Source organism: Muscardinus avellanarius (genome assembly GCF_963383645.1).
Source record: "Muscardinus avellanarius genome assembly, chromosome: 1".
NCBI lineage: Eukaryota > Metazoa > Chordata > Mammalia > Rodentia > Gliridae > Muscardinus > Muscardinus avellanarius.
In genome coordinates this window covers 180,426,293-180,439,568 of record NC_137786.1, presented here as the reverse complement: position 1 = coordinate 180,439,568, position 13,276 = coordinate 180,426,293, and the positions used below count along the sequence as shown (strand labels likewise).

The window sequence follows — 13,276 nt, the reverse complement described above, 5'->3', positions numbered from 1 at the left end:
AAAAATAATTCACTTAGAAAAGCTGGACTGATGGTACCTCAGAATCACCTTTATATTTGTGTTTATACAGAGTCTACCCAGGTATACTTAGGAAAGTGATGTCTTTAGCTCATGTTCCCACATTCATGATAAAATTTTCTGCATGTGAATTTTAGTTGGAAATGAAAGAGTAACTTCACTTACGTAAATCAATAATAAAAGATATTCTGGGGTAGTCAGAAAATAGCCTGCCAATCTCATAATAGTTTGCACAGCTTCTTACCTGAAAAAGACTCATTTAGTGAATGTATACTTTGACCTAGTCATGACAAGGATGATAAAAAGCATATGAAATACACAGTTCATGTATATTGATAGAGAGAGGTTGTCTGGGAAATTTTACAAAATAAGTTAACATACATATTGAGTAAGATGAGATAGGAGGACCACAGGTTTGCATCATCAGCAACTTAGCAAAGCCCTCCACAAGCCAGTGAGAATCTGTTTCAAAATAAAAAATAAAATAAAATAGTTCTGGGGTTGTAGGTCAAAGGTAGAATGCTCCTGTATTCAGTACTCAATACCACACAAAAATATTATACATTGTAATCAAATTAGGAGGTAAAAGACCTTTACAAAGAAAATTATAAAACTTTGCAAAAAGAAATTGAAGATCTTAGAAGATGGAAAGATCTCCCATGTTCATGGATAAGAATAAATATCATTAAAATAGCCATACTTCCAAAAGACATCTAAAGATTCAATGCAATGTCCATTAAACTACCAAGATCATTTCTCACATAGAAAAATCAGCCCTTAAATTCATTTGGAACAACAAAAAACCCAGAATAGCCAAAGTACTTCTCAGCAATAAAAACCATGCAGGGGGAACCACAATACCTGACTTTAAACTATACTACAAAGCCATTGTAATAAAAACAGAATGCTACTGGCACAAAAACAGATACATAGACCAGTGGAGCTGAATAAAAGACCCAGAAACAAATCCACACACTTACAGCCAATTGATTTTTGACAAAAGGGCCTAAAACATACACTGGAAAAAATATAGCCTGTTCAACAAATGGTGTTGGCAAAACTGGTTAACCATATTCAGAAAATTAGAAATTATTCCCATTTTCTCACCCTGCACAAGAATCAATTCAAGATGGATCAAACACTTGGAAATTAGACCAGAGACCTTGAGGCTCCTTGAAGAGGGCATAGGTCCAACACTGCCATACATAGGTACAGTTAAAACTTTCTCAACAAGTCCCCAAAGGCCCTAGAAACTAAAAGGTGAATAAATACATGGAATTGCATGAAACTGAAGAGATTTTGTTCAGCAAAGGAAACTGTCAAGACCTCAATCAAGATCCAACAGAATGGGAGAAGATTTTTGCCACTTACACCTCCGATAGAGGACTAATATCTAGAATATACAAAGAACTCAAGAAACTCAAAACTAAAAAAAGAAATCATCCAATCAAAAAATGGGCAAGCAAACTAAACACTTCACAAAAGAAGAAATTCAAATGGCCAATAAATGCATGAAAAAATGTTCAACATCATTAGCAATCAGAGAGATGCAAATCAAACCTATTTTAGGAGATTTCACCTAACTCCAACTAGAATGGCAATCATTCAAAATAGAAACAACAACAAATGCTGGCAAGGATGTGGAGAAGTGGGAACTTTAAAACATTGGTGGGATAGCATAATCGAATAATAATCTTGTGAGTTGTAAATTTGTGCTCTCATAGAAACCACATATTTAAGTATAGATGACAGAAAATAATGAAGGTTCTTATGACAAATACACATATCAAAAATTTAGAAAAATATATAAATTTATAGTTATAGGAAAGTAAATCATAATAAAAATGGATAAACTGAGATGAGAAGTAAACACATGTATACAGGTGCTTGATATTGTCCAAATATTGGCAAACTTACACAGTCTTTGCCTTCAGGTACTTATAGTATAAGTTATGCCAAAATATTGTTCCTCATCATCTAGGGTCAAACATGACCACAAAGCATTTGAAGAAAGTATTAAAGGCATGAAATTGGGGAGGATGAATATAAACTACTATTTGAAGTATTTTCCTGTAGAATGTATATGAGGGCAAGAACTATCAGGTATATGGCTCATAAGAGCTTTGTAAATGTATTTGATTCTATCTTTGTTTTAAGATTGGTTTAATAATAACCTGTCCATATGCTGACAAGAATGAGAAAGGCAATAAGAACTACAGATGTGACAAAAGAGAGAAATGCCAGAGCAAAACATATGAGTTGTGCCAGGTGTGGTGTCTCATGCCTGTAATCCCAGAACTTGAGGCTGACACAGGAGGGGCTCAGCAATTTATCAAGAACCTCAGCAACTTAGTGAGACCCTGTTTCAAATTTAAAAAATAAAAATAAAATAGGGTTGGGAGTGTGACTCAAAGATAGAATACCCCCTGGGTTCAACCCCTAGTATTACATATACACACATAAATTGAGTTGTGCAGAAAGGATGCATTACCAACTGGAGATGTTGGTTCATTTTCTGAGAAGACCATTCTTTCATAATGGTACTGGAGTACTGGCTCAAGGCCTTGCTTTATAGATTCCAAAAGATCAGGCTCAGCTACTCACCCCAGTAGACCAAATAATGAGTTGTGGTAAAGATGGTAATAATTTTTTTCACTACAACCATAACAAGAAGATAAACCTAGCAACCTAAGATCTGTCATGGCTGATATCAGTAACTCTAAATAATATAGGGGAACAATAAGAACAGGGGCCAGAAGTGTTTCTACTCAAACAGTCTTCATCAAACTGGTCTGCTTGATCTTGTCTCAGGTATAGCGTTGGGGGTCCTTGTTGGTGTTGTCTAGAAAGACTACCTGTTCCTGAAACTGAGGATGAAAAGTGATTCATAGAACAGGCAAGAGAAAACATAGAGCTAGTTTGGGCAATAACGGGGTCCTCCTTGGAAGAACTCCAATGATCTGAAACACAACATAATAAAAGCTGATGGACAATGGTCGGTTCTTTGTGATATTTCTCTAAATCTTGAACATATCCCATTATCCCTACCTTAGTATCTTCAGCCTTAAAAAGAAAGAAAATATTAGAGAATTAAACAAAAAAACTTCTTTGATTATTACAAGTACAGGCTTGAGAAGAAATCTTTGCCAAATATTAAAATAACAAAAGGGAAAAGATCCAGTATTATAAAGGTGAAGATACCAAGCTTTTATCCTGTTTTTAGTTACCATCAGATATCTGAAGATATATTTTTAGCAAAAAGAGCTGTTAAATCCTTGCTAAATCCCTATTACAACAGTAGAAAGAATATCAGTAAAGATGCATGATCCCAGAGAGGTAGATGAGTAGACATTCTAAGGGGACCTCCTCCTCCTCTTCCACCTCCTCCTCCTCCATCTTCTCATTTTCCTCCTCTTCCTTTTCCTTCTCCTCCATTCTCCTTATTCTCTTCCTTTTACTCTCCTTGATCCTCCTCCTCCTCGTTCTCTTCTTCTTCTTCTTCTTCTTCTTCTTCTTCTTCTTCTTCTTCTTCTTCTTCTTCTTCTTCTTCTTCTTCTCCTCCTCCTCCTCCTCCTCCTCCTCCTCCCCTCCTCCTCCTCCTCCTCCTCCTCCTCCTCCTCCTCCTCCTCTTCTTCTTCTTCTTCTTCTTCTTCTTCTTCTTCTTCTTCTTCTTCTTCTTCTTCTTCTTCTTCTTCTTCTCCTCCTCCTCCTCCTCCTCCTCCTCCTCCTCCTCCTCCTCCTCCTTCTCCTCCTCATTCTTTATCTCATAGTGGAAAACTAGATAAGTTTTGGAATGATAAAGGTTTGGATTCAGAGAACAAATAAAATATCTGGAGGAGACTGAGATAATAAAGTCAGAAATATATATATTTCTGACTTTATTATATATACATATATATGCCACATTAGAAGACAACTTGGTAAAGTAATTATGATTTTTTCTTAATTGTAGGAGATATTTCTTCCCAGCCACATTCAGTAACACTGATCTAGCTGTGAAATGTCTGTTATATAAATATATCAATGACCTCTCTATATTGGCCCCTAGGATATTATTTCATCACAACAAGCTGAGAAGCATTCACTTAAAAAGGTCTCTGTGTCAATTTTATTTTTTTACAAATAAACTATTTTTAAAAATAGCTCAGCTGTCTTGGAATAGTGGTGTGCACTTTTAATCTAAGTATTTGGGAAGCTGAGACAGGAAGATCGAATGTAGATTCGTGGCCAGCCTCAGATACTTAGTGAGGCTCTCAACAACTTAGTGAGTCCTTGTTTCAAATTAAAGAATAAAAAATAGGAGTCAAGCATGGTGGTGCACGCTTATAATCTCAACATTCAGGAGGCTGAGACAGGAGGATTATGGTTCGCAGACAGCCTCAGCTACTTAGTGAAGTCCTTTGCAGTGAGACCCTACTTCAAAATAAAGGATAAAAACTAGGGCTGGGGGGTGTAGCTTGGAGGTAGAATGCCCCTGGGTTCCATTCCTAGTACAGTGAAAAAAAGAAAAAGGGGTGGGGGTAGCTCAAAAATAGAAGGCCCCTAAATTCAATCCCCAGTACTGGGGGGGAAAAAAAACAGCTCAGCAGTGTGCAGTGATGCATACTTGTAATCCCAGTACTTGGGCTGCTGAGATAGGAGGATCACAGGTTCAGATTTGCAGCCAGCCTCAGATACTAAAGTAGGCCCTTTGCAACTTAGTGAGACCCTATTTCAAAATAAGGAATAAAAAAAATAGGGCTGGGGGGGTGTACCTCAAAGGGAAAATGGCTCTGGGTTCCACCCCCAGTACTGCAAAAAGAATTAGCTCAAATAAGCATATTTTGAGCCATTTATAACTTACTTGGAATTTATAATTTACTTAAATTTACCTTTATTTACTTAAATTTATAATTTACTTAGTCCAATAAAACTATGTCAACCTTTGCAGCCAGAAATAAAATAAATCCAGAGCTATAGTAATCCAAAGCTGTATATTCAAAAACATATCAATCAGTAAGCCAAACATGAGAAGTGGAGAGGAATGGGTGGGAAATGAAAAAGGGCTAAATGAGTGATGTGTGCATGTATGCCTCTACCCTCTTGTACCCCATTAAGACATATGATTACAATGCACTGATAAAAGAAAAGAAAAGAAAACTTCTAGGGAGGAGAAAAAAAAAGATCCAATGCTTCTGAGGTTCTTAGGAACTTTCTAACTCACACAGTCCCCAAAATGCATCTGCTCAGCATCATCTGGCCATGCAATCCTCCCTTCTCTTTAGATTTCCCTTGTTTCCCTCTACTATGAACTTTATTTGGGTGATGCTCCTAGATGGTCCCATGCTGGAGGAATTTTTCTTATTTGCCCACTTCAAACCTGTCAATGCATTATCCAGACAAAGATACTGTATGCCACTGCCAACTCATAGTCAATTAATTTTAATTGATCAGTCTTCAGATCTTTCAAGACCTCTGCAAAGTCACAAATCATGAGAAACAAGTCTTTAGTTATTTGCCTATTACATTCTTCTAATATGAAAATTGAGTATAACTTAACTCTTTTATCATCATAAATGCCAAATAGTTATAGACAAGAGTAGGTCACTACATTAAGTTTCCAAAGTGGAAAGATAAGAGCTTCAGTTGTCTTATATATCTACATTCCTAAGAAGAATATTATCTAAGAACTTGGAGCCATTCTAAGTTTTAAAATTGAAAACCAGTATGCTCCAAGGCTCCTAGAGATACTTATTTTCATATCAAATGGCTGAAGTGAGAATGAATCCCTCTGGGTTTGTGAGGGTAGTAAGATGATGGCCTCTTTTCCCTTTGTAAACAGGAAAATAATTTTCCTCACATTTCCTGTCTATGGACTGTCAGGATGTTTGTGGAGCATAGTGCAATTGACCAGACTTGTCCATCATTTAGGCTACAGACTAGGTTAAAAGCAAACACTTAGGTTCACTGTGAGCAATTTAATGGAAAATCTATCCTTAAACTGTCTTTGTTCCAAGATGCCTGGTATACCCAGAGTGAAATTAATAAAAATGACCATACCCAAGAGGTTATAATCCCGATAGAGGAAAGAAAGCTTAGGCCACCAGTAAGAGCTGGTATTGCACTTTTTTTCTGGCTAAAGCAGAGTGATGATTTAAAGATAAGGAATAGCGATGGATCCTAGAAGATGCAGTACTGAAGGTTAGAACGAGCTAGAAGGATATGAAATAGTCAGTAGAGAATGTATATTACAAACATGAGGTTATGAAAATGTCCAAATTAGTGATTATCTTTGGGAAATGGAAAGGAATATCAGAATCAAAGAGGGAAAATGATCTTCAGAGAAGAGATAAATTATTTTAAAATCAACTTATTGTCAACATTAAGAAGTAAGATAAGAAAAATTTCAGAGAATGTAAGATGGATCAGCAATTGACATCCACAAGGAAGGTCCAATGTCTTATAATTCATATCTCAGAGATAGAATATTAGGTATAAAATTATTAAAATAACACCTTCTTCAGAATGCTTCCTTGAGGCAATAACATTCCATCTGTGTTCTTAAAGTGAGTACAAATACATGGTTAAGGAAGACGGGAAAAGCATTAGAGGCAGAAGCAAAAACATGAAATCATCTTCAACAAGGAGACAATAAAGAGAGTGCAGAATGGCTGAGACTCAAGGAAACTCAAGGTGAGCTGGGCAGCAGAAAGTGATGTCAGCAGGTGTGATGGCACACGCATTCAGGAGTTGCAGACTGAAGGATCACGTTCGTGGACAGCCTCAGCTACTCAGTGAGGCCTTTCTCAACTCAGTGATACCCTGTTTCAGAAAATAAAAAGACTAAAAAAATAGGACCAGGGATGTAGCTTGGAAATAGAATGACTCTGGGTTCCATCCCCAGTACCGAAAAAAAAAAAAAAAGTAATTTCAGAGGGGTAGTAAGATTCAGATTGTGAAGATAGTTGCTTATGATTTTTATATTGTCAATTAGAACACATAGAATTAAGAATTGTGTACTAGAAAGAGTATGGACTTTAATTTATGCATATATATTTTTATCTTAGTGATGCAATAGTTAATCAAACCAAATATAGAGCCAGAAATATCTGAATTCAAATCCTGATTTACCTTTATTAATTATAAAAGTTCGAACAAATTTTTAACTGTATTCGTCCTTGTTTCCTTGACTGTTTAGTTGTAAATTTTATTTCAAAAAGAAAAAAGAAATTTTAAGCACTGATTTTTGGGTTTAACAAATTATTTCTAAGGTCTTATATTTTTATGATGTATTTAGCAAATATATTTCATAGCAGATTTTTGAGAAACAATATCTGTATAAAATAAGTTAAAGGATGGTTCATGCTTATTTTTCTACCTAAAAGTAATTTAGGTCTTGTAGTCCAGGACAGGTCCCTTTATTCAGGAAGGACACTGATTTACTGACCACATACAGTCTTTATCCATTGGAATCTGGACTCCTCTGTAATTCCAGCTCATGTTAGCTGAGCAATCTCTGTATCTGCTCCTTATAAGGGTGGCTTTCTGGAGGACATCCACTTTCAATTTGGGTGAGTGAAGGCAGAGATTCAGGACAGGAAAAGTGAGAAGAAAGCTATGCTCAAAAAACTGCATTTACATAGAATCTCAGGATAGTTTTGATCTGCATCTCTCTGATTGCTAATGATGTTAAGCATTTTTTCATCTATTTATTGGCCATTTGAATTCCTTCTCTTATGAAATCTCTATTTAGTAGAATTATCCTCAGAAAGGTAATATCTAACTCTTTGAACACACATAGTAAAAGTTAAGGATGAAGATCACAAATATATACTAAGTATAAACTCCTAAACTGATATAAAATTTATGAATGATTAGCTTATGTATGAACCATAAATACTTAAAGTTAAAAGAGCATTTGAGCTGTCTGATCAGGACAGCCCTTGAGGTCGGAAATAGCTGTGAACAAAGCATGTCCAGTTTCCCCCAGTCAGCATTAGAAGCTGATCATCATGAAGAGTTCATAGGCAGACTATTTTAAAAGAAGCTATCTTATCTACTGAGGTGATCAGTTGGACAGGAATAAGCTACAGCTGATATTTTCTCTATCCTTTCTACTTTTCACAACAAGCAGACCACTATATTCTTTTAGTTACAGTAACTATTAGTTTAAAAAGCCAGGAAAAGGATTTGGGATGTTTTCACCATTTAGATATAGTAAACATTAGAGGAGATAAATGTTTCCCCTGATTTAAATATTATATTTTGTGTACTGTCACCAAGATATCACAAGGTACTATATCAACATGTACAAATATTTTATACATTAGTTTAAAATTGAATTTAAAATTTTATGAACATTATTATTTGTGTAGTTAATCTTAAAACTAGTTAATCTGGCCTGGTGGTGGCAGGGCGTGGTGGTGCATGCTTGTAATCCCCACTCTTGGAAGGCAGAGACAGGAACAGGAGGATCACTCCTTGCTGGTTTAAGAGACCCTGATTACAAATAAAAAATATATAAAATGGGTCTGAGAGTGCAGCCTGGAACTAGAAGGGTTCCATCCCCAGTATGACCAAAAAAAAAAAAAAAAAAAAAAAATTTGGGATGAAAAAATTTCCCCAAATAGATGCCTTAAAACATGAGTGTTCACATATTTCTGCTACCCATTTTCCACACCAATCTAAATTTCTGTTCTGAGATCTAGAAAGACTAATATTTCAGAGGCAAAAATCAAGGTATATATTCACAAATGTCTCAGAACTTTTGCTTTTGTTTTTAATATGATTTTATTTAAATGTATATATGCATACTGAGTAAACTTATTTGAGAATTCATGTAATATGCTTAAAAAGCTTTACAAAGTATTAGGAAAATTAAAAATTCCTTATGTGCTTAGATCTTTTCATACCAAAAAAATTATAATTTATGATTTTATGAGAAAAAATATGAGATGTTCATAAATCTGGTTGACAGCCTCTCTAGGCATGTTGGAGGACAGATGAATAGGTCTTCTCTGAATTGATGTGTTAATCTGCTTAAAAATTGTTTTGGGAGCCACCATAAATTATCAATAGCTTCATGTTTCTCTGGAAGTGAACCTGGGTAGGCAAGATTTTCAAGACCACAGTGAGAGCTGTAATTGACTTGGAATTCACCTTCCATCACTGTCTGTCTGTTCCTGGAGTCCTCTCTTATATACATGGTAGAACAATGGAAGGATAAAAGACAGAAGCCTTTTTCTTTCACTAAAGGAAAAGGTGGCACAGATGGTTCTCTTTTCTTAACTCTGCTACCTACCTGGTATTAATCTAAATAAATATTAGAAATAGCATTTTCTTTTTAAAGTGCTTGGAAGTAGCATGAAGTCACAATTAAGAACAAGGCTTTGGAGTCAAGAATAATGTTCAACTGCCTTATTCCTACCATCAAGAATGTACATGATGCACCTCATAAGCATATCAAAGCCAATCACTAAGCCAAACCTGAGGGGGGAGGGTGAAGGGAATGGGGTGGGAATTGGGGAAGGGCTAAATAAGTGATGGGTACATGTATGGCTCTACCATCTTGTACCCCATTAAGGTATATGACTACAGTGCACACAAGAAAGAATTATCCAGTGTTAGTTTCTAACAAAGAAAATTTTAAGTTATGAAGGAGTCACATATGGTAGGAGTAATATTAAATATTATGTTGAATCAGTTAATAAGTCTATTAAAATGTAAATAAAAGGCTAATTATACAATAACAGCACAAAAATTAAGTTTTGCTTGAAGTAACCCCTTAAAGATTTATTGAAGAGATTTAGAAATTTGAAATAGAAGCCACATTTGAAATAGAAGCCAAGAGGTGAACAGTAATTTTAAAAGACAATGAAACTTTTAGGGAAATCTATAACAAAATGGCTTGTAAATAGCTCCAAATTTTGAAAGCGTAGTGTCTTGGAAAGATACTACCTAACCTGAGAGTCAGATGCCAACTAGACAATTATCTTTTGGGATTACATTAAAGATAAAATTGGAATAGAAGATTTCTAAGACATTTTCCACTGGTACAGTCTGATGGTTCTATCAAAAACAAATATGGCTTATGATTGTAATGGTCTATAAATCTAGAAAGTTTTATTGGATTTGTTATTGTTCATACATGCTTAAAAAGGTTTTTTGTGTTTTAACAAATTCAGCAGACTCACTACTTGAATCACAATTAGTACATTATGTCTTGTTGTATAGCTTTTGCCAAGTGTACCTAAGATTTATTCTCTCCAAATTTCAACCTCGAAAGTTTTCTAAGGTGATATTGACTTGGGAATCCTGCAGATTGATTTTCAGGTTCTGTTGCAATGAGCTTGGCAGATCCCCTTTGCCCTGACCAGGAGCACTCTGTCAACAGAAGACAGCCAGCAGCGCCAGCATGACAGCAGGCAATAGGTCCCAGTTCTCTCCAGACACCTTCCAGCTGATGGGCATCCCGGGCCTGGAGCGCCTGCACGTCTGGATCGGGATTCCCTTCTGCTCCATGTACGTGGTGGCCGTGGTGGGCAACGTGACCATCCTGGCTGTGGTGAGGGCCGAGCGCAGCCTCCACGAGCCCATGTTCCTCTTCCTGTGCATGCTGTCGGTCACCGACCTGGTGCTGTCCACGTCCACGCTGCCGCGCATGCTCTGCCTCTTCTGGCTGGGCGCCCGGGACATCGCCTTCGACGCCTGCCTGGCTCAGATGTTCTTCATCCACAGCTTCACGGCCATGGAATCCGGCTTCTTCCTGGCCATGGCCATTGACTGCTACGTGGCCATCTGCGAACCCCTGCGCCATGCCACGATTCTCACCCACGGCCGCATTGCCAAGATGGGAGCTCTGGTGGTCCTGCGGGGGGTGGCCTTCTTTTGCCCACACCCCATCCTGCTCAGGCAGCTGCCCTACTGCAGGACGCGGGTGATTGCGCACACCTACTGCGAGTTCATGGCGGTGGTGAAGCTGGCCTTTGTGGACACGGGAGCCACTAAGCAGTACAGTCTTAGCGTGGCCTCTGTCATTGGCTCCTGCGATGGGTTTTTCATCGCCTTCTCTTACGTGCTGATCCTGCGCGCTGTCTTCCGTCTGCCGTCGCGAGAAGCAAGTCTTAAAGCGCTGGGCACCTGTGGCTCCCACGTCTGCGTCATCCTAGTGTTCTACTCCACCGCTGTTTTCACCTTCCTGACCCACCGCTTTGGCCACAGCGTGGCCCCCCAAGTTCATATCGTCATTGCAAATATGTACCTTTTGATACCACCCTTTCTTAACCCCATTGTTTATGGTATTAGAACCAAGAAAATTAGAGAGCATGTTCTTAGTTCTCTAAAGATAAATTGTTCCTGATTATGCTGAAATCATTTATAAAAATAACAATGGATTAAGAAGGAAAAACTGTAAATAATTCATCCCTTTCCCATACATGGCATTTTTTCTTTCAACCTCGTTGAAAGAAATCAGACTTTGTTTTGGACTTTATTGGGAAAGAATGACCACAACTAATAGAAAATTTTCTATTTCAATTGAACCAGTGCATTTAATACTGTTGTTGTACAACTGAGTTTTAGGAAATTTACTTAGAACTTGATGATTAGTGAGTTTCCTTCTGATCCTTGTTGTTACCAGCTTGTGGCATAACTGGGGATGGTACCTAACATTCAAAAAGTGACTCAAAAAAATGTGAAACCCTGGGAAATTTTCCAAAATTTTCTATAAGCAATCTACAATTGAAAAGCTTACTGTCACTCTTCTCTATAAATGGCAACGTAATTGATTTTGAGTAGATTCTGAATACACTCAACAATTTTACATATATTTGTAAGAACTGACACACACAGGACAGGTTTTCAGACAGAAAATGCAGAATGAGTCAACATTATAATATTCCAGTTAACAAATGTTTAACCCTCTATTGCTTAAAGAGTATTTTCTCTCTAGCAATATTAATCTGTGCCTGGTAGTGGATTTTTATGTGAACTAACATTTGGCTTCTTTAAACCTTCATTACAGAGTCTACTGAAAAGAGAGTAATTTTATACCTGAAACTACATATTGTGAATATGCTTAGAACTTATTCAGGCCACAGAGCTTGATTCGTATGTGCTCTTGTTCAGGTTTTCCATGCTATTGCCTTTTGATAAAGAAAATATTCTATTGTTGTAAATAAGTCATTTTAAATTTGACGGTAATTTTGCTATAGAAAATATTTAAAATGAAGTTATTAAAAGAAATTTAAGTGTTTTATTGAAATAATCTCAATATTCACTCCTTACTCTTGTAGTTCCTTCCTCAGGTTGTACAAAATGAAAAATATTCCAGAGGTATTCAATAAATACAGGCAGAGTTTCATTTAATTGATTTTGTCTTTACAGAAATTTACAATTTATAAAGTATTATTTACACCTTCTTTATTTTGTTCTTTGCTTTCTATTCAACCTAGAAGCTTCATCCAGGTAAATATCTTCTCTTCCACCTCCTTCTGCCCTAGGCTCTATTAAGTACCATTGTTTAAGTTTGTATTTTCTGCTCGAGCCTTTAACAGTTTCCACTGTTGTTTTCAAGGCATTAGCTTTTAATTGCTATGTCTAGTTCATCCTCTACATTGAGCTCATAGTTATCTTCTTAAAAATTAAAAAATATATATGTATATGTAGGACAGGTAACCTTAGTTCTGGCCCCCTCATGGTATATCAAGGATGACAAAACAAAAACTTTATGAATTCCCTTCTTCCTGTTCCTCTTACTCTTCTTCCATATCCTTTGCACTCTTCATCCTATCCATTAAGTCACACCTGCTTTCAATCAATGATCTCCTTCCTTCACATCTTCATGTCTTTGCTAGAATTCTCCCGTCCATCCCATCCTTTCTTACCTGGGAAAAATTGGTTATTCTCAAACACACACTTTCTACTTAATCTGTTCTACATTTCCAGAAAGATTAAATTATTTCCTCAACTCCTAGGGTCAAAACTGATTTCTACTACTATTTAGTGCAAATTTCTTGATATATTGTATTTAACTCTGTGTGTGTGTGTGTGTGTGTGTGTGTGTGTGTGTGTGTGTGTGTGTTACTGGGGATTGAACCCAGAAACATTCTATGTCCGAGCTATACCTGCCAACCAGATTGTATTTTTTATTTGGAAACAGGATCTCCCTAGGTTGCTGAGAGCCACACTAAATTGCAGAGCTGGCTTCCAATCTTCTGTCCTATCTCAGGCTCCCAAGTACTGGTATTACAACCATTCTTCAATACAACTGGCTGTTTTT

At 36.8% G+C, this 13,276-nt stretch overlaps 1 protein-coding gene across 1 annotated transcript; it reads left to right on the top strand.

Annotated features, from left to right (window-relative positions):
- Window positions 1-10,411: 10,411 nt before the first annotated feature.
- Window positions 10,412-11,356, top strand: LOC308258996 (olfactory receptor 52M1-like; the record flags this gene model as incomplete). The annotated part of the gene is made up of 1 exon (XM_080689661.1): window positions 10,412-11,356. The coding sequence occupies one exon, from the start codon at window positions 10,412-10,414 to the stop codon at window positions 11,354-11,356; it is 945 nt and encodes a 314-aa protein (XP_080545787.1).
- Between the last annotated feature and the right edge of the window lie 1,920 nt (window positions 11,357-13,276).